This window comes from Frieseomelitta varia, unplaced genomic scaffold (assembly GCF_011392965.1).
Source record: "Frieseomelitta varia isolate USP_RPSP 00005682 unplaced genomic scaffold, Fvar_1.2 scaffold_515, whole genome shotgun sequence".
Classification (NCBI taxonomy): domain Eukaryota; kingdom Metazoa; phylum Arthropoda; class Insecta; order Hymenoptera; family Apidae; genus Frieseomelitta; species Frieseomelitta varia.
The window spans coordinates 21663-39822 of record NW_025110274.1 but is presented as its reverse complement, the minus strand read 5'-3'; the positions used below and the strand labels follow the sequence as shown (position 1 = coordinate 39822).

The 18160-nt window shown below is 33.8% G+C and overlaps 2 protein-coding genes across 5 annotated transcripts; one reads left to right on the top strand and one right to left on the bottom strand.

Annotated features, from left to right (window-relative positions):
• The first annotated feature begins 3813 nt into the window (after nt 1-3813).
• On the top strand, nt 3814-10769 carry LOC122533284 (ubiquitin carboxyl-terminal hydrolase 8-like). 3 transcript variants are annotated; one of them, XM_043662867.1, is made up of 12 exons: nt 3814-3870; nt 4806-5156; nt 5310-5674; nt 5742-6624; nt 6709-6872; nt 6941-7079; nt 7162-7311; nt 8204-8440; nt 8619-8723; nt 8808-9014; nt 9077-9429; nt 9693-10769. In XM_043662867.1, exons 2-12 carry the CDS (start codon nt 4890-4892, stop codon nt 9805-9807), a joined length of 2985 nt encoding a protein of 994 aa, XP_043518802.1. In that variant the 5' UTR covers nt 3814-3870; nt 4806-4889; the 3' UTR covers nt 9808-10769. The 3 variants fall into 3 exon arrangements, with proteins under 3 accessions (XP_043518802.1, XP_043518801.1, XP_043518803.1); XM_043662866.1 differs by lacking the exon at nt 3814-3870 and adding an exon at nt 4088-4653; XM_043662868.1 differs by lacking the exon at nt 3814-3870 and having other exon boundaries at nt 5069-5203.
• A 191-nt stretch (nt 10770-10960) lies between these two features.
• On the bottom strand, nt 10961-13917 carry LOC122533285 (peptide-N(4)-(N-acetyl-beta-glucosaminyl)asparagine amidase). 2 transcript variants are annotated; one of them, XR_006307668.1, is made up of 7 exons: nt 13588-13917; nt 12941-13239; nt 12640-12864; nt 12387-12561; nt 11802-12221; nt 11059-11714; nt 10961-11001 (listed from the first exon to the last, which is right to left on the bottom strand). XR_006307668.1 is itself a non-coding variant. In XM_043662869.1 (6 exons), exons 1-6 carry the CDS (start codon nt 13807-13809, stop codon nt 11142-11144), a joined length of 1914 nt encoding a protein of 637 aa, XP_043518804.1. In that variant the 5' UTR covers nt 13810-13917; the 3' UTR covers nt 10977-11141. The 2 variants fall into 2 exon arrangements, 1 of the variants encoding a protein (XP_043518804.1); XM_043662869.1 differs by having other exon boundaries at nt 10977-11714.
• Between the last annotated feature and the right edge of the window lie 4243 nt (nt 13918-18160).

Here is an 18160-nt window from a genome sequence, read left to right as displayed (position 1 = left end):
CGGCCAGCGGATCGCCCGCCAATTTTGTTTGTCTCGAAACGAGACACAACTCGCGAATAAAAGAGAACACGCGGGGATTGAGAAAAAAAGTGGAAGTGCCTCGAGAGCGAATTGGCCGAAAGATGTATATCAATAACTTTGAATTTGAAATAACGACGATTTGGGTTCTGTCGAAATATCGAAGGGAGATGAACAAAAATGGAAATAAAACGCGAGAGAATCCAAAAACGAAGATACTGTGAACAAGAGATCGTTCCCATTAACAAGTTAATATTACGGTTCACGTTTTTTCCGGAACGAACCATCTCTCGATCGAGCTGTATTCATACCAAGACAATCCGTCTTCTGCGATCTCTGATTTACCTAAGATCATCGATCATTTCATTCCTCCAAACGAACGATTGGACGAACGATCCGTTTCCCCGACTATTCGCAGAACTGTATTATAATCTTCAGCTTTGTTCCTCGAACCGAAACTCAGACCGAACTTTGTCTTCCTTCGATCAACTACGCCGATACGAGCAAGCGGAATAGGTTAATCGTTGCGAATGCAGGAGAGAATCATTCGGCAAAAAGTGGACGAGTAGTAAAGGTGAAACAACGAGGTGAACGAGTGAACAGAATCGAGTACCGGAGTGAAGCGAACGCCGGGTAGGCCATAAACAAGTGCTTACCGCAATCTAATGCGTCTGTAATTGCTCGAGCACCAGTATCTTCCCCAACGGTCCCACTTGCTCCCGCGATTTAATTACTATGTAAATGTCGCATTCCCTAAACTGTCCGTTCCACTCCCCGCTGCCCTCCTCCTCCTCTTCCTCCTTCCTCCACCCGGCGCCCTACCCTTTTCCAGGCTGTCGCCCGATGTCCTTAATTACTTTATACGTTATTATAGCCCACCAACTACTGTCGACCGTACTCACTCCATCCGACAGCCCCGGCCGTTTCACTCCATTCCGTTCGGCCATATTGTTGCCGGCTTAAGCCCCCCAATCTCTATACCTTCTTCCTTGGATCCTCTCTTCTGATTCCCGCGTGAGAATGAAAATCGTTGCCCTCCGAAAGTGGTGGTTTCCACCGTCGTTTTACAAGCGGTTCGTGCGGATTCTCTATGCCGGATGGATCTCTTCTTTTTTTTTTTTTCTTTTTCTTTTTTTTGGTGCCGACGAAATCTTTTTCTTTTTCTTTTTTTTTTTTTCTGTTTTTCTTTCTCACGTACGTATATACCTCGCCTCGGTCGAGTGTTTGGTCACTAGGTGTTTCGTTGATTTAACCTCTTGCTCTGGAATTTTTGTCACAGAATTGCTGAATGTTTTCTCAGTTTTATGTATATTTAAGTACAACCCGGGCCAAGCGAACAAATAAATTTATTACTTCTCGATCATTTCTGTTGTCCAGTGACGAGTTCAAAAAAAGAAAGCGACGAATTATTGTACACGGTTATTGGTCACTCGTTATGGTCCGCAAATCAGTTGCCAGCGCGAGTGGTTAAGAGGATTCTTTTTTTTTTCTTTCTTTTTGAACATTGGATATTTGCATTATGTATAAACTAATATGAGGTGTGTCAAGTCTGAACTTTGGGATTTTCTTGGAGTTTCGGAGAAGTCGAATATTTCTATCAGGCACAAACCTGATTAATTATCGTGGAAGGTTTGTTGTTAAAGTGATCTTTTTGAAAAGCGCCAACGTTTCAGCTGTTTCGAAGCGAAGCAATTTGGTCACTCGTTATGGTCCGCAAATCAGTTGCCAGCGCGAGTGGTTAAGAGGATTTTTTTTTTTTTCTTTTTGAATATTGGATATTTGCATTATGTGTAAACTAATACGAGGTGTGTCAAGTCTGAACTTTGGGATTTTCTTGGAGTTTCGGAGAAGTCGAATATTTCTATCAGGCACAAACCTGATTAATTATCGTGGAAGGTTTGTTGTTAAAGTGATCTTTTTGAAAAGCGCCAACGTTTCAGCTGTTTCGAAGCGAAGCAATTTGGTCACTCGTTATGGTCCGCAATCAGTTGCCAGCGCGAGTGGTTAAGAGGATTTTTTTTTTTTTATCTTTTTGAATATTGGATATTTGCATTATGTATAAACTAATATGAGGTGTGTCAAGTCTGATCTTGGAGTTTCGGAGAAGTCGAATATTTCTATCATGCACAAACTGATTAATTATCGTGGAAAGCTTTGCTTTGTTTTGTTGTTAAAGTGATCATTTTAAAAAGCGCCAACGTTTCAGTTGTTTCGAAGCGAAGCAATTTGTCTCGTTAATTCATAAAGATCGGTTTCTCCTTTATGAAGGCATTTAGCAATCTCGAACGGCACGCTCCTTAACTACGTTTTGATCGCAAAGTCGTTTCACGATATACTTTATAACATCGTAACACGGCCCGGAATTACGTATCTCATTATTCTTGTCTCGTACGCCGGCCTGTAGCAGTCGCGTCATTAACCAGGGCCATTTCCGAAAAGTAAAATCTTCATGAGTTCCCCGGCACCGAGCTGGCATTTACGAGTAAAATCTTAAATTCGCGGACAGGTTGAACTTTCTCTTCGAAATCAATTCCATTGCATTTCCATTACGATTGAATTGAAATGTTGCTTCTTTCCGTCGTTTCTAATTCAAGACTTTGTGCAATCTTTTAAAATTTAATTTAATTTAAACAACACCCGAGAGGTAAAATACAAACGAAAAATATAAATGAAGAAACGTGGAGAACGATATAAATCAGTAGAATCTATCAAATGGCGATAGAATGGGCGTTTCAAGCTGTTCAATGTAGCTTTAAAGTTTCAAGATAAATCGTATTGTCCCGACGGTCGATTACCGATTGATTCGGCTTGTAGGATCGTCTTTATCCCTGGTCCTAGTACGTCTTAGCTGGTGGACAGTATAAATGGGTTCGCTGTCCACAGGAGTCCGATAATTTGGCAGCCGAGAGGGTTGTAAGAGGGCTTTGACCAGTTTGTCAGCCACTGATGTACCTAAGAGGGTCCTCCGGCTACGTCAATTTGTCTTGCACGGTAATGGATAAACTCCCTACGATTTGTCACCGGCCGATTCTCATTCAAAATCAATTGATCGCCCAACATCTTTCGCGCATTTTCAGTGTCTTCAAACCTTGCGTGACGATCGATCGGCCTCGATCATTTTGAAGATCAGGCAAAGATTTGTAATCGGTCCTACAGCATATTTTCATCTTTCACTATCGTGTATTTTCGAAGAAATAATTCAAGTTTGTACAAAATATGAGAAAAGAATTTTTCGTTCAATTTTTAATGTTAATTAATATTTCATTAATTCACCTTTGCCAAATTTTTCTATGCGTTGTATTGCTACTCGCACGTAATCATATGTGAAAATTGTAAAATGCGGTGTACATTCTGTGAACAATTCCTGAAAGCATTAGTACAAACAGAAAAGATACGAAAGAAAACGAGTTTTCATGTGAAATGTGAAAGTAAGATGCAATTAAAAAAAGTACGTACGTTTCAGAGATAGCTGGAAACTTAATTAAGTATGAATTATGTAAAGAAAAAAAAAAAAAGAATTATAATATACAGTACTCTGAATAAATATAAACGTGATTCGCATGCGTTATAATTATATTTCATTATATTCATTCCATATATGTTTTTACATTTTTATGACGTTGAAAAATTTCTAATTTTTATTCGTTTTTCTAAAAAAACTGTAGTGGCTATTTTCCTTGACTGTTATCAGTATCTGACGACAAATAATTTAACTGTTGTCTCGAAACTATGTTATCAATGTATGATAAGGATAAATCTTTCTAAGTTATCATATGTTGATAACATCGTCAGTGATATTGAAATGATAAGGCAGTTCAATCAAGAATCTGTTCTAACCTCACTTATGATTAAGTAAGTACATTCACAAAACATTAAAAACATTAAAATTGATATTTGCTTCATTTAGAATAATGATGTATATTTATATATATAAAAATTACAAATATGAAGTTCAAATTCAAAGAGAGAAGAATATTTGTTTATATATATTCTTTTTACACAGAAAGTACAGAAATTTCGGTATAAGATGTATTAAATGATATATACGTTTAGTTTAGGAGAATCAATTAATACTTTTCATGTCATTTCTTATCAATACAGATAATGAGTATTGTAATTTTCTTTCATCGCCTTATATTGGACACGTTTTATTAAATCAACATTTATTAAAATTCAATCTTTCGTTTTGTATAGCTGTTTGTATACGTATAACAGCACTCTAATGAAATGAGAATACATTTTCACGTTGGGCGTGTTTTTTTTGATTATAAAATAATTAATTTGAAGTGACATAGACTGGATTATTGATGATCCACGTGGCATTTGGCATAGGCGTATATTCGACGTACGATTAAAAGAACTTTACTATTACACGAAATGTAGAGGACACAAAGCCTGCTAGAGGGCGCCAAATTGGCACAATAATAAATGTCGCGTTACTAGGATATAGAGAAAAGCGGCAGTGACATCGTTCGAGCAGTGTTTCAGTGATATTCGGTGTGTTTATATAATTTTGACATTTCTATTGCTAAAACGAAATGTCGCATCACATCATTTCTTTTCTGCACTGTCGTGAGAGCTAGTAACATTGAGACTTACGGATTTATTTAGATTATGGACTGTGGTGGTGAAAAGGTAACCAATGTCAATTAGTGGTTTCTTTGCGTTATGCGAGTTATGTGAGCAAACCATATATTTTTCCAATAGAATTTATTACCTTAATAAATATTCTTATCAAAATGTAAGATTATAACCAGATACATTAAACAATTTCTTTTTTTTTTTAGGACACTATATACATATATAGAAGATACTATATACAATAGTATTCATTGCATTGTACAACTTGGATCCAAGCAGGAGCAATCAAAATGTCTGGGAAAGTGTCTTTGCGATATACCAGTTACAAAGAGTTGCTGCAAAAGTCCAGAGTCGATTATAAAGGGAAAAGACCATCTGATATTTGCAAAAGGCTCCCTAATATGTACAACGAGGCCCAGAACGCCAAGTTACAAGGAGACGAGGAGAAGCAATACATCATGTTAAGGAGATGGTTGGACTCAATCGAATGGTTGAAAAATACTCAAGAATATAAAAATGATAAAACATTCTCCTTAACGAATATACATGTCAATCAGGTGGGAAGTGGCGTATGCTTTATTAAACTTATCATTCACAGATAAAGGTATTCTGAATGTGAACCTCTGAGGTGTTATATGTTAAAATAGATCTTGGACAATTGGCGCGAGCAAATAAGATAACTGTATTGTTTTTGTTTTTTTTTTTTCTAGATCAACGAAGTGAAAAAGCTACTTGCAGACTTGAAACAAAAATTAGATACGCGATACAAGCTACTGCTGAAAGAAAAGACGTTGGAAAAAAACAGCGTGGAAAGAATGGATATAGATAATGAAGTAAGAACAGACGTATGCATGGCTTCAATTGACGGCCCTATAAAATTGCCTGAGACACCAACCAGGGATCCATTGGTCAGTGATAATGAGGAAATTATAAACTGTGATCAGCTATTTCAATTAATACAAAAAATAGATGGTAGATACCTGATCATTGATATCAGGCCTAAGTTGGAATACGAAGCTTCACGAATATCAAGCGATAAATCGGTCAACATTCCTAATACTATAATAAAACCTGGGTAAGTAAATATTCTTTAGATGGTGAATTATTTCGCTTAAAAATAAATAACAAATTTTGCATTCCAGTGCTTTGACATCGCATTTCCAGGAATATTTCCGCAAAGATAAGAAGTCTTTAGACCTGTTTAGGCATAGGGGAGCCCAATACGTCGATGTTATAGTCCTAATCGATTGGGATACATCGAGCAAAACATTAACATCCGAAAATCATTTAAACATATTGAGGAAAATTTTAGAAGATTGGGATCCTGGTATAAAGTATAAAAGAATCACGATTCTGGATGGTGGTTACGCGGAATGGTTAACTCGTTATCCGGCATTTACGACAAATCCTAATATCGTCGAGCCTGCTTTAAACGACATTGCAGACGAGATATTAGATAACATAGAATACCCTGAATTGATGCACTTGGATGCGGAGGAGAACATTGTTAGGTCGCGTGAAAATAAATTAATCAAATTGAAATCAATAAACAGAGACGAAACCGCGTCGAAAGTTAGCATTATGAATGATAAAATGTGGTACAAACACATGGACTCAGAAATAAGTGACAATATTTCTATGCATGCTAAGAGTTTTATGAATAATTCTGTCGAAGCAGATAAAATCCTTAAAAACAACATGAGTTCGCGACAATACGATAACAATTCGTTGAAGCTTCAGCACAAGAATACATTGGGTCTTAGCCTGAAGAACGGCATGCCTACGAAGCCAATAATAGATAGAAGTAGCAAACCAGTTTCTTTGGACACGACTGAATCGAAAACAGTTTTGAAATTAATGAAACAGTTAAACGAGCATGCAAAGAATAAGCAGGAGTTGGAGCAAGAAATTTTAGAGCGAGAACGCACTTTATATATGCAACACGACATTAAGTACAAAGGTTTGAAGGAGGAAGAATATATTCATGATCATGTGAAGTCTTTGTGCTCGAAATTAGAAGATAAGGTATTGAACATGTTTAATTAATAAATCATTCTTATTTAAATAGTCCTAATTTATAATTAAAAGTATAATTGATTTCTTTTATAGCAAAAAGAATATAAAAAGATTGAAGATGAACTCTCTAAATATTGCGAGAAATCAATTAAGTACAGTCCCGCAGAAGAAAATGAGAAAGGAAATCTGGAATTTACCCTCGCTATACTAAAACGGCGAATGAAAGATACTTCTGCGGATCGGGAGAAATTACGAGAGTGAGTACAAAAATATGATGTTGAAAAATTGCTTCATTTACTATATTGTATATATCTTTCGCCAATAGAATATCTATGAAAAATAACTACAAGGAATTGTCGATAAATGAGAATGAAAATAATATCCACAAGGAACCTTTGAAAATGGATAGTGCATCGATGGGAGGGAATTTAGAGCGCTCATATTCCAGTCCAAATTTGCTTCAGGTTTCTACATTTGATTTAACAAAAAAAAAAAGATTTTAATTTGAAAAGTAAATGTAACTTGACAAAAATATAAATTGCTCAGTTGACAGATCGTAAAGCACCGCAAGTAGACAGAAGTTCGAAACCACAAGTCTCGTCGTACAATCAAAATGGAGCTTATAGCGATAATAAAATATCTCATCTGAGTTGGGCGAATCGTGAAGAGAGAATGACACCTGTTCATGGAAATGTTGTAAGTATCGATAATGTCGCTTAAAAGATTTAATAGATTAACTTAAAAGAAAACATGAAAAAAACTTTTCAAAACGACATCAGTCGACGCCTCATTATTACACCTCATCATAGTTGCGTGTAAAATTGCATTAATAATCGCTGACAGCCACGTGTTCGACGGCCACGTGGATAACGCATATCTCATGTAGAAATTTATAAAATATCATTAAATGCTACATTAATTATTCTTTTATTGTACTAAAGTATACTATTCGTTAGTGTAGTTAAAATGAAAAAAAAAAAAAAATGCAGTTGGAAATTTTACGATAGAATGAAGTCGCGTGATTTTTCGGTTCTGCGTGGAAAATAAACACGTGAGTAGAGAAACATTTTCTACCTGTATGGCTTCTGAATCCAATTTAGTCGAATCTTTTCGAAGTAACGCGTCACAAATATGTATCAGTATATGTTTGACTATCGTCACCAAGTGTTATGGTGACGTTCCTTATCGCAACTTTAATTTAACTCTACGATCGCGCGAGTCGGAGTTAAATTTATAAATACACTGATCAGCAAAATTGTAGTGTAAAATTAGTGTAAAATTATGATTGGTCTTGTGTCTTGAGATACGTGGTTAAACATGTGATAAACAATTTATAATCAAATAAAGTGTAAGTGAAAGATGGTAAATTTGTCTAGAAAACTTGTGCCGAATTTTAATGTTTATTATTTTAAAAAGGTAATTGACAAATATTAAACGTAAAAATATAAATGAAATTAAAAAGGAGTAAAGTTACTAATTTTTGTCGTATAAAAAGTTGCTAAAAATAATTTTAATTTTTCTTCAAACATGTATCAATAAAGTGTAAAGTATTGGGTATACAGTGTTTTCTTTCACTACTGTGTTACAGCATCCTGGCATTACAGGGTTAAAGAACTTAGGCAACTCATGTTATATGAATAGCATTATACAATGCTTAAGTAATACTACGCATTTAGCCAAATACTTCATGGACAATTTGTACGCTGACGATCTGAACACCAATAACGATAACAACACACAGGGTCAAGTCGTGGAAGAGGTAGCTCAAGTGATTAAAGCACTGTGGAGAGGTCAATATAAAAGTATATCGCCACTTGATCTCAAGGTTTGATATTTTCATTTCTCTTATATTAAAAAAATTCGTAAGAAGAATAACTATAAAGAGCTATAACTTTTATTACTTTATTCTTCGTGCTTTTCAAATTTGTTTTTTTTTAATTTTTGTTTTCTGTAATTAATTCGCATTTTAAAGATTTAACTAATATATATATCATAATTGTCAGATCGCCGTTGGACAATACAAATTACAATTTGACAGCTACGAACAACAGGATTCTCATGAGTTTCTCACTTTTCTCTTAGATTGGATGCACAATGATCTAAAGAAGGTAACATCTTACCGCGTTACGATTAATTATTACAATAAAGCCAAATCTTTCATTGTTCATCAAATTTCGTTTTTACATTAACAGAATTGTAAGGTGCCTCTGGAAATGACAGTTGCTGAGAAGGCTTGGGACAAAGCGATGGGATCCCAAAGATCTATAATTTCAGACTTGTTTTTCGGCCAGCTAAAATCCACTATAATATGCAGCTTTTGCAAGCAAAGTAGTACCACATACGAGACTTTCAACAGTTTAACAACATCGTTACCCCATGCCAATCGGTGTACACTGAACGTAAGTTTCTATTTTCTAATTTATCTCTACATGTACATTAAACAAGTCCATTGCTTTTATAGGATTGTATCTTAAAATTTGTAAGTGGGCAAAAGGTAGTAGGCTGGAAATGTCCAAAGTGTCAAACGCCTCGGGAAGCTACGAAGAAGTTCGATTTCGTGAAGTTGGCCCCTATTATAGTCATACATTTAAATCGTTTCGCTGAGAGCGGCGGATGGCTCGAAAAACGAAACACTGCGGTTGATTTTCCTCTCACGGACTTCAATTTGAAACCGTACTTGGTAGCTGATACTAGTAGTGCCACGAACATTCGCAGTTACAGTTACAGTTACAGTTTATACGCAATGTCTAATCATTATGGAACCATGGAAGGTGGCCATTACACGGCATTCTGTAAAAACGCGGCTCAGAATAAGTAAGTAAATAGTTCCAACAAAATGATAATTGAAGGATTTGCAGCGACAAGAAATAACTTAAGTTGTAAAGACATAAATTTCATACTTAAAAATGCAATTGTTTATTACCATGAATATTGACTATGAATTTACAAAAATGATTCAATTGATTTGGAATTGATTCTTGTTGTTTTACTAAAATTATTGAGAAAATTACCTTCATCAGTCCAGCATCCCTTCAATTATTAAAAGTAATAATATTAACTATATGATTTCTTTTCAGATGGTATAAATATGATGACCACACAGTGACGGAAGTAACTGTGAGTCAAGTAAGATCTCAGAACACCAGTGCCTATCTGTTATTTTATACGTCCTTTTCGAGCAACATTATTTAGTATTAATACAAAGGGCTGAGTGGCTAATTTATTACTTAAATAGTTATGAATGTTCTGTGACGATGTAGATAATTGAATATTTTTTGTATGTATATGTATGAAGTGTATTAATCATACGAACGTATACACACACAAAACACTAGGACGGCATTAAAGGCTTTATTGGTGCTGGGATAAAAATATATGCTAAACAACATGTAAATAACGTTGAGCTGAAATTTATTGTTCCATTAATATGGAAGTTATACAACTTGATAGAAAAATTAGTTGAAACCAAAAAACGCGTAAAAGAAATTGTATTTAACATGCATTATAATCTATTCTCTATTTTGATTAATCGTAACGTTGCACTCCTTGTATGTGTAATATAAATATATTTTACGTTCCTTCTGCATTCTTCAAACATGAATGCAACACATTCTCCATTTAATTTAACGATAATTTTATTATCGGCAAATTGTACTGTTAGTTTTATTAAACTATACATATATTTATTGTACAAAGTTATTTATAATCATTTTAGTTATTCTCGTATTGAGAATGCGTAAACTATTCAAATTTCGTTCTAAAAGTATATATGTTATGTGAATTCAATATATTATATCAGTATTTTGCAACTATTATTATTATTCAATAAGATACAACGACTTACTATTATTGTGTACAATTAAGAATGAAAAGAATAGTAAAGGTAATGAATACTTTTGGAGCACATGTAAGCAACTATAATGTAACAGTTGTAAGATACTGTTTTTATATGACATTCGATGTATGCGTGTAAAAAAAAAAGAAAAAGAAAACATAAATATATGAAGATAAATTGTGTTCATATATTATCAATGCTTACATTGTTAAACAATTGCGTGACATCTATGGGATATGAATGTCTCCAAAAAGTGCCATCACTCTAGTTCGCTTATTTTGTATATGAAATAAAAATTTTGAAGCTTACAAAGTCATAAGGAAGACCATACTTATTTGCAACATAAGTCAACAGTTTAATTTTATCATTTTATTGAACATAAACATTTACAGTTTTACTACATAACTGTCGAAAATTTTCTTGTAAAGCGTCATAAGTTTAACAAAAACAAGAAATTTAAAATGCGGAATGTTTTTATTTACTAATCTTAAAATTAATTATTACTGTCGATATGTTTTTTTTTTTCCAGTAAAAGTCGTATTCATTAAAATATATCATTCGTGTAACGGATAAAACTTGATTAAGTCGTATTCATTAAAATATATCATTCGTGTAACGGATAAAACTTGATTAAAAGCATTCATATAAAATATAAAATTTCTAGTTGAAATTATACATCTGAATTCTAAAATTATCGATTTTCCAATTCAATATCGATCACTAAAGATCTATCGTCTTCGTTTTCCAAATTTTGCCGAAAAATTTGTGCGTGCTGCCACGCACTATCACCTTGACCACCGGAAACAGTTGCTGTGAGAATTAACTTTGTCGCCCCTTTCAATTGGTACGTACGATAATTAGAAACATCGTTAATTGGGAGAACTACAGATTTATTTTGATTTGCGTTGTCAAAAAGAGCTTCTATATCCCACGATATGTTAGCTTCGTGAAATATTTTTGTAGTTGCTTGTAAATGAAACGTTTTCAGGTACAGGTTTGGATTTGCGACTACAAAGCACCATTTTATCTTACCACAAATAGTACCTGGAGAACGAGATAAGTAGGTCATCTTCCAGTCGTGCTCTACTTTACGAAACATTCCACCTTCGAATTCCTTCGTTCCATATTGCCAACCAGATATCTCCATTAATACTGTACCATTATCATCCGTTATCTTATACATATCTTTAACAACAGAATACTGCAAATGAAATGCTTCTCCGTACTTTGAAACGTCCCAAGAATAATTTATCTTTGTATTCGACTAAAAAAATTTAATTAAGAACAGATTTTATCTTGTGAATGTTACATGTAAATTACTGTTAACTAAGAAATGATTCTATTTCCATACTTCAGAAATTTCTCCTCGTGCTCGTCTCCACTCGTAAGAACCAGTGGATCGTTCACCGTAATATTCATCATCGTCAGAATCTCGTTTATTTGGTACGTGTATCAGTTCGACGAGCTCTAAAAGTCTTCGTTTTATCACGTATTGTCTGCGAGTGGAACTATAATGTGGAGAAGACTGACGGTATTTGTTCAATGATTCGATAAATTGCAACAATTTATTTTCAGAGCAGATGTTCCTCCTTTTCATTACTCCTATCTGATCGCATGTATATCTCCAAGTAACATCTTGCACTTCATCTTTTGAGCAGGCTATTATATAGTTTAGTTTCTTTTTCCATCCCTTTTCATACATCAATGGCCTGTCCATGACGTCTTCGCATGGGTCTATATGAATCCATCTTTTTTCGTGTATGGACCATACCTAAGTTATTGATACATTATCAATCATTCAATTACTTTGATGCTGCGAATTCTTTTTTCTCAATTGTGAGAATACTGTTATGTGAACGATTTCTATACTGCAATGAGTTAACGAGTACCTTTGCACATATTTTCCATTTAGGTAAGGGCAGTGACCATTACACACCTCTGTCCAAACGTGATCTGTATGATCGTATATAAATCTTGCGTCGTATCCTAATGTTCGACATAAAAGCGTGAACACGTTCGCCCATTCTCCACAACGTCCACGTCTCAGAGTTAACAATGGCTCCGGGTCAGTGTAACGAGGGAATTTCACTCGTGTTCCACATCTAGTACATCTAGAACGACATTCAATAATCTAACCTTTTCAGAAAGTTTTTCAAATACATTCTTAATATTAAAACACATTGAAATACTTGTGAATCTCTATTCGTGTACATCTAGGATCATTGGAAAGCATCATTTCCTGCTGTTTACATTCTGAAAAGCAAGCAGTACACTTTGGACTATCGATCCATGTAAAGAATTTATACTTGAACCAATGCAACAGTTCCATGAGGAACAAATCTTTAGCATCGTCATGCTCGTCCTGTTGTTTCTCAACATCTTTCTGCGAGTCAGTCTGAAATAATTTAACGTGCCTGTAACAAAAAGATGCAATGAACAACAAAGAGGATATAAAACAGTGGAATAACGTTTAAATGATTGACTGATTACTTGTGCAACTGTCCAAGTCTTGTCATAGTGGCAATTTCAAGATCTACAATGGGTATAACTTTTTTAGCTTTCTCCTGTAAACTTGCATCTTCGAATCGCAAAACATTCTGGAAGAACTCTATAATAGACAAGAAAAATCTTTTCTCTTTTTCTGTAGATGTCGCAGGTATTAGATTGTACAACGCTATGTCTTTAACAGTTGGTGCTTTGGTTGGTAAGGAGCTTTTGTTAAGCAAGTTCTGTAGGGCTCGCAGTTTTGAAAGTGGCGCTTCTTGTGGCAAGGAAAGACAGTCAGTGGTCTGTTAAAAGACAGAAATGTGTTAGCTCGCTAACTTACATCGTTCATTGTCAAAAATCAAGCTTTTCTCTGTTGACTAAAATATTGAAACATGATAAAGAAACTACAATTCATAATAAAAAAAAAAAAAAAAATATTCTGCTGTCGCATCAAAAATTGTTATTTTGCATGAATGTTGTATGAAAATTTAAAATGTTCTGTACTGCGTCGCGATTCAGGTTATGATACAAATATGATAACAAAACGCTAGTTATCATGACCTAACTGTTTCAATCTGTTAGTGCACAGCACGTCACGAAAATTCATGCAACGAAAGATCGATTATATTGCCGCAAGTATGTATAATTACCTCGACGAAACCAATGTCGAACAGGCATTCGATGCCCCCAAGAGCAGGCAGCAGTTTTGTGGTAACCATAGGATTGTCGAGCCTCACTTCCCGATATTGTTTGTCGTTCGGATGCGACAGAATGTTCTGACAAACAGTTAACAATGCATTCTCTGCGTCGTTCCGCACCTGTTCCTCGTTCTCTTTCAACAGATCCACCGACCGCAATAAATCCTTATCCATTGTTAAAGCTCCGATGGTGTCACAGCGAACGCCGATGACACATGTAACATACGTGCGACCAGAGGAAAAATTTGATGTCGCGGTTGAAACGCAAGTCACTCGACTGCGTTATCAATCTTACAATTACTCTAGTAGCGCTCTTCGCGTGAGATAAAAGAAACTGGGTGTAGCGATTCAAATAATGAGCACAGTTTTAAATGCATTTGGGGGATAAATGCAATTTTAACATTTAGCGATAAATTAATTACTAACTATTTTCTTTGAATTAATCGGTTACAAACATAATAAAGACTAACGGTTCAGTAGAATGATTTGCAAAATTATCAAGTTTTCGTGTGACGGTTGTACTTAGGAATTAAATGTCGAAATAAATTACACAGAAACTGAGAACTATTATTTATTTCAATTTTTCTTATTTTTTTAATTAATAAATTGTTGAACAGTATATTTAAGTCGTCGACGTGCCGTGTTAAAGATTGATACATGGTTTCGTTAAAATTTAAAATGGAACAGAGTTGTATCTTAAATTAATTTTATTGGGACAATAAATCCTTCTCTATAAAATACTGTTACTGCATAATACATGTTAATTTGTTACGCGCAAATTTTATATGTGCATTTTGAAGCTTGAATGATATAAAAAATATAGAAGAAGAAAAACAGGGAACGAATAAATGTAATTAAGAAATGTTACGAATTGACGGTGAAAATGAATTTTTTCTAGAAATCCTTTGTCCTTGTAACACGCTATTGCTCTCCTTGTCTACCGATGCTGCTGCCATCTAAGGTAGTCTCAATGTCGACTGGAATTAAAAGGATAAAATGGAAAAATCCGATAGATGGCAGCGCGTGTCTTTCAAAATCAACGCCATCTACATTAAAACATCGTTCCGTCGAAAAGTACGTTTCCTATAAACCGACATTGTCATAAACTCTTAACATAAAAATATTTATAAACTGTTATTTTATTTCTTACTATGGAAATGTTTAGTTATTTAGATGTATATATAGAACCGATTTTAGAATTTGTTATTCATTCCTTAATTAACATTTGCGGAAAACAGTTATTTGTGTTATCGACATTATCTTATATACAATTGTTATTTAAATATTATTTACTGTAGCTTATAAAAAGTTACTAAAAGTTACGGAGTTCTTCTTACTTATATTGTGATATAAATTAAATTATCATCATAATCACTACATCCGTGTAGCGTGATACTTTCTTTTGTCAGTCGTTGATACATTATACTGACAGAAACGAGATCTCCTAAAGATGTCTGATCACATACGAACTCATTCTGCTTTGGGATGTCAGATCACATGCACACTCGTTCTACTTGGGAATATCTGATCGCTTACGGACACTTTCTACTTAAAGGTGTCTAACCACGTGCATACTCATTCTACTTAGGCGTGCCTAACCACACACGTGCACATTCTACTTAGGAGTTTCTACTGGTTACAATCCAATAAGTTGCGGGCGCAGTAATTTGAGGGTTCGAATTTACAAAGTATCGTAGTCAAAAATTTGAAGTTGATCATTAATCGTCTTTTAAGAATAGCCACCAGGTTCAGTTTGACAAATAATCATTTTCGATGCAGATGTGGCAACAGTTTCCATATTTTTCAATTTTAATTCCCGTTGCTGGTAGCGCTATAGTGCAAAGCCTGTCTGAATCGGTATTGCAGAATGTAATACAAAAATGACAAAGAGTTTTGTCACAGACCTATCATCGTCCTGTGATTCGGTATCATTTTTGTGTCTCATCTGTGTCATCATATCTTGTGAGAAGAATATATTATCGATAGATAGTAACTTTTATACTGCAGAAGATATATATCTACAGAGACAGACGAAGCATACGTATTCAAATATAAAATTATGAAAAAAAAAAAAAAACGAATTCTTTTCTTCATTTCTTCAACAGTACTTTATTTCAATAAAAAAAAGTTCACATTGTTTCATAGTGTTTTGTTTGAAGAAAGAAAAAATTATTTTCCTTACACGACATTTTATTTCATTTTACTTTATTTGTATTTAACGAACGAAGAAGCGCGAACTTTCAAATGCATAACGCGTTCGTCTGACGTTTATGCAAATCCCAAGAATTATTTACTGTTACAACGTTCTTCCCAATCGTATGAAATTCTCCAGAACGTACGCTGCATTGTGATCGTGTCGCGAGACCACAGTCCCCGCGTACATTCCATACGTTATTCACAAACGAAAACCTGTTAAAAGCGCGAAAGTCCATTCGGTTCAGAAATATAACAGCGTGTCTATAAACAACGTCGAATGCTATTGTACGCGGCTGATATCGTTAAGGAGCATCGTATACGATGCCACAGAATGGCGGCACGATAAGGAAAGCATAGCAACTGGAAATGTATATGACGTCTGTATGAAAACGACATTGTGCGGCTATGCCATTTGCGAGATAAAAAGTAAACACTCCCTATCGGCATCGCGATGGATTCGAATCAGATTAAAGAATCCCCCAATGAAGTATGATGCAAGATCTCTTTACTTGTGAATTATTTCTGTGCGAGTACAAGTTTTCAAATTTATTTGTTTGTTACTTTCGTACAGATAATTTCAGATGTTTAATATAATTTAACTAGTTTGAATAAATATTTCGAAAAGATATATTTTAATTGAACGCTCGAAAATGTTAATGACATAGTACAATATTTTTGGATTTGTGGCGACTTTCGAATTTACGAGCTGTCCCGTCAATGACGAATTTTCAAGTTTCAAGAAATATAACTTTTGAAAGTATAATATATAAAGTATAATATATCCACTGGCTGTGCGAGGCGAAATGTGGAACTTTCTTATTTATTTTCCTGACAATTTTCGTCTGAGAAATAAAATAAATTGTAAATTCAAAATTACAAATTCTTTTAATACCAAATTATATATATATATATAAAAGTAAAAACTTTTATATATATAATATATATTTATAAAAACTTATATATATATAATATATATTTATAAAAACTTATATATATATATATATATATTTACTAACTTTTTATATTTTTATATTCATAAAAACTTTCATATATATATTTACTAACTTTTTATATTTTTATATTTATAAAAACTTTTATATATATGTTTACTTTTTATATTTTTATATTTATAAAAACTTTTATATATATATTTACTAACTTTTTATATTTTTATATTTATAAAAATTTATATATATATAAAAGTAAAATACCAAATTATATATATATATATATATATATATATATATATAAAAGTAAAATAATAAATTATATATATATATAAAAGTAAAATACCAAATTATATATATATATATATATATAAGAACGTCGAAGTAAACCATAATTAGAAATTTAATTGTTTATAAAACGAAATATAGTAAATATTGACGTAACAATCATATGAAACAAGAATTAAGTGAAATATAATGAAATTAAATTAAAATCATAACCACGTAAAAGGTAATAATTAATGAATGCTTACACTGTAACGTTATCCAGAGCCTAGAGATTATGAAAATGATTTATCTATAGGCTACGTGATTATAGTTCCTTTCTCAAACCTCAGGATTAAGAGGGTGGCCCTGTTTAATGGTACAAAGGCGGTTCTCGGTAAACGTTTATGGGAATTCCTACCTTGTAAAGATAGCCCTGCATATTTTAAAGTTGCGGAGGAAACTTGAGAGATCCCCTGTAATGACAGATTCTCGCTAATTGCAAAAGTTACCGAAGTTGTTACACAAAAACTTTACACGAGACAGTGTATCTAACCTTTGAATATTCAAAATTCTGCTTTTAATATTTCGAGCGTGCAGCGCTTTGCGCCTCTAATTTTGATGATGTTGCCTCAGCCAATTTTTATGAAGTTCCTACTTTCTCAAACGTAAATAATCTTTGAAGAGATTCTTTGGATTTCTGAATAATTTACCGAGACTTTCTTTGAATTTTTCTGTAATTCGAGCGCTGTTTCGCTGCTTAATCGATTCGAGCGAGAATAAAGGTTCGCTTGAAACGAACATTTTTATCTAGATCTGCAAACTCTTGTTGGAATCAACTTTAAGTTTCTAAATCGATGTGCATTTTATCCTAACCACTGGTGTCAAGGATAATATCGAAGTCAGTAATAAACATAATGGCGAAGCCTTTTGTTCGGATTGAAAGCAAGAAAAAAAAAAAAAAAAAAAGAAAAAAAAGAGGAAAGCTCGCGTTAAGGAGAGAAAAGACGGGGATGACAATCGAGAAAATGAAACCAAGGGAAATTCGTGTGTATTGTAATTTATGGGAGGAGTAGTAAAGTTGGCAGATTAGAGATACAATTTTTTTTCCTTTTTTT

Excerpts from the sequence above, each read along its gene's own strand:
- LOC122533285 (XM_043662869.1), bottom strand. The coding sequence starts at position 13,809 with ATGGATAAGGATTTATTGCGGTCGGTGGATCTGTTGAAAGAGAACGAG. Across the intron at positions 13,240-13,587 it reads TCGACATTGGTTTCGTCGAG|ACCACTGACTGTCTTTCCTT; the intron begins GTAATTATACAT and ends GTCTTTTAACAG. Across the intron at positions 11,715-11,801 it reads CACGAGGAGAAATTTCTGAA|TCGAATACAAAGATAAATTA; the intron begins GTATGGAAATAG and ends AAATTTTTTTAG.
- LOC122533284 (XM_043662867.1), top strand. The coding sequence starts at position 4,890 with ATGTCTGGGAAAGTGTCTTTGCGATATACCAGTTACAAAGAGTTGCTG. Across the intron at positions 7,080-7,161 it reads CCAGTCCAAATTTGCTTCAG|TTGACAGATCGTAAAGCACC; the intron begins GTTTCTACATTT and ends TAAATTGCTCAG. Across the intron at positions 9,430-9,692 it reads AAAAACGCGGCTCAGAATAA|ATGGTATAAATATGATGACC; the intron begins GTAAGTAAATAG and ends ATTTCTTTTCAG.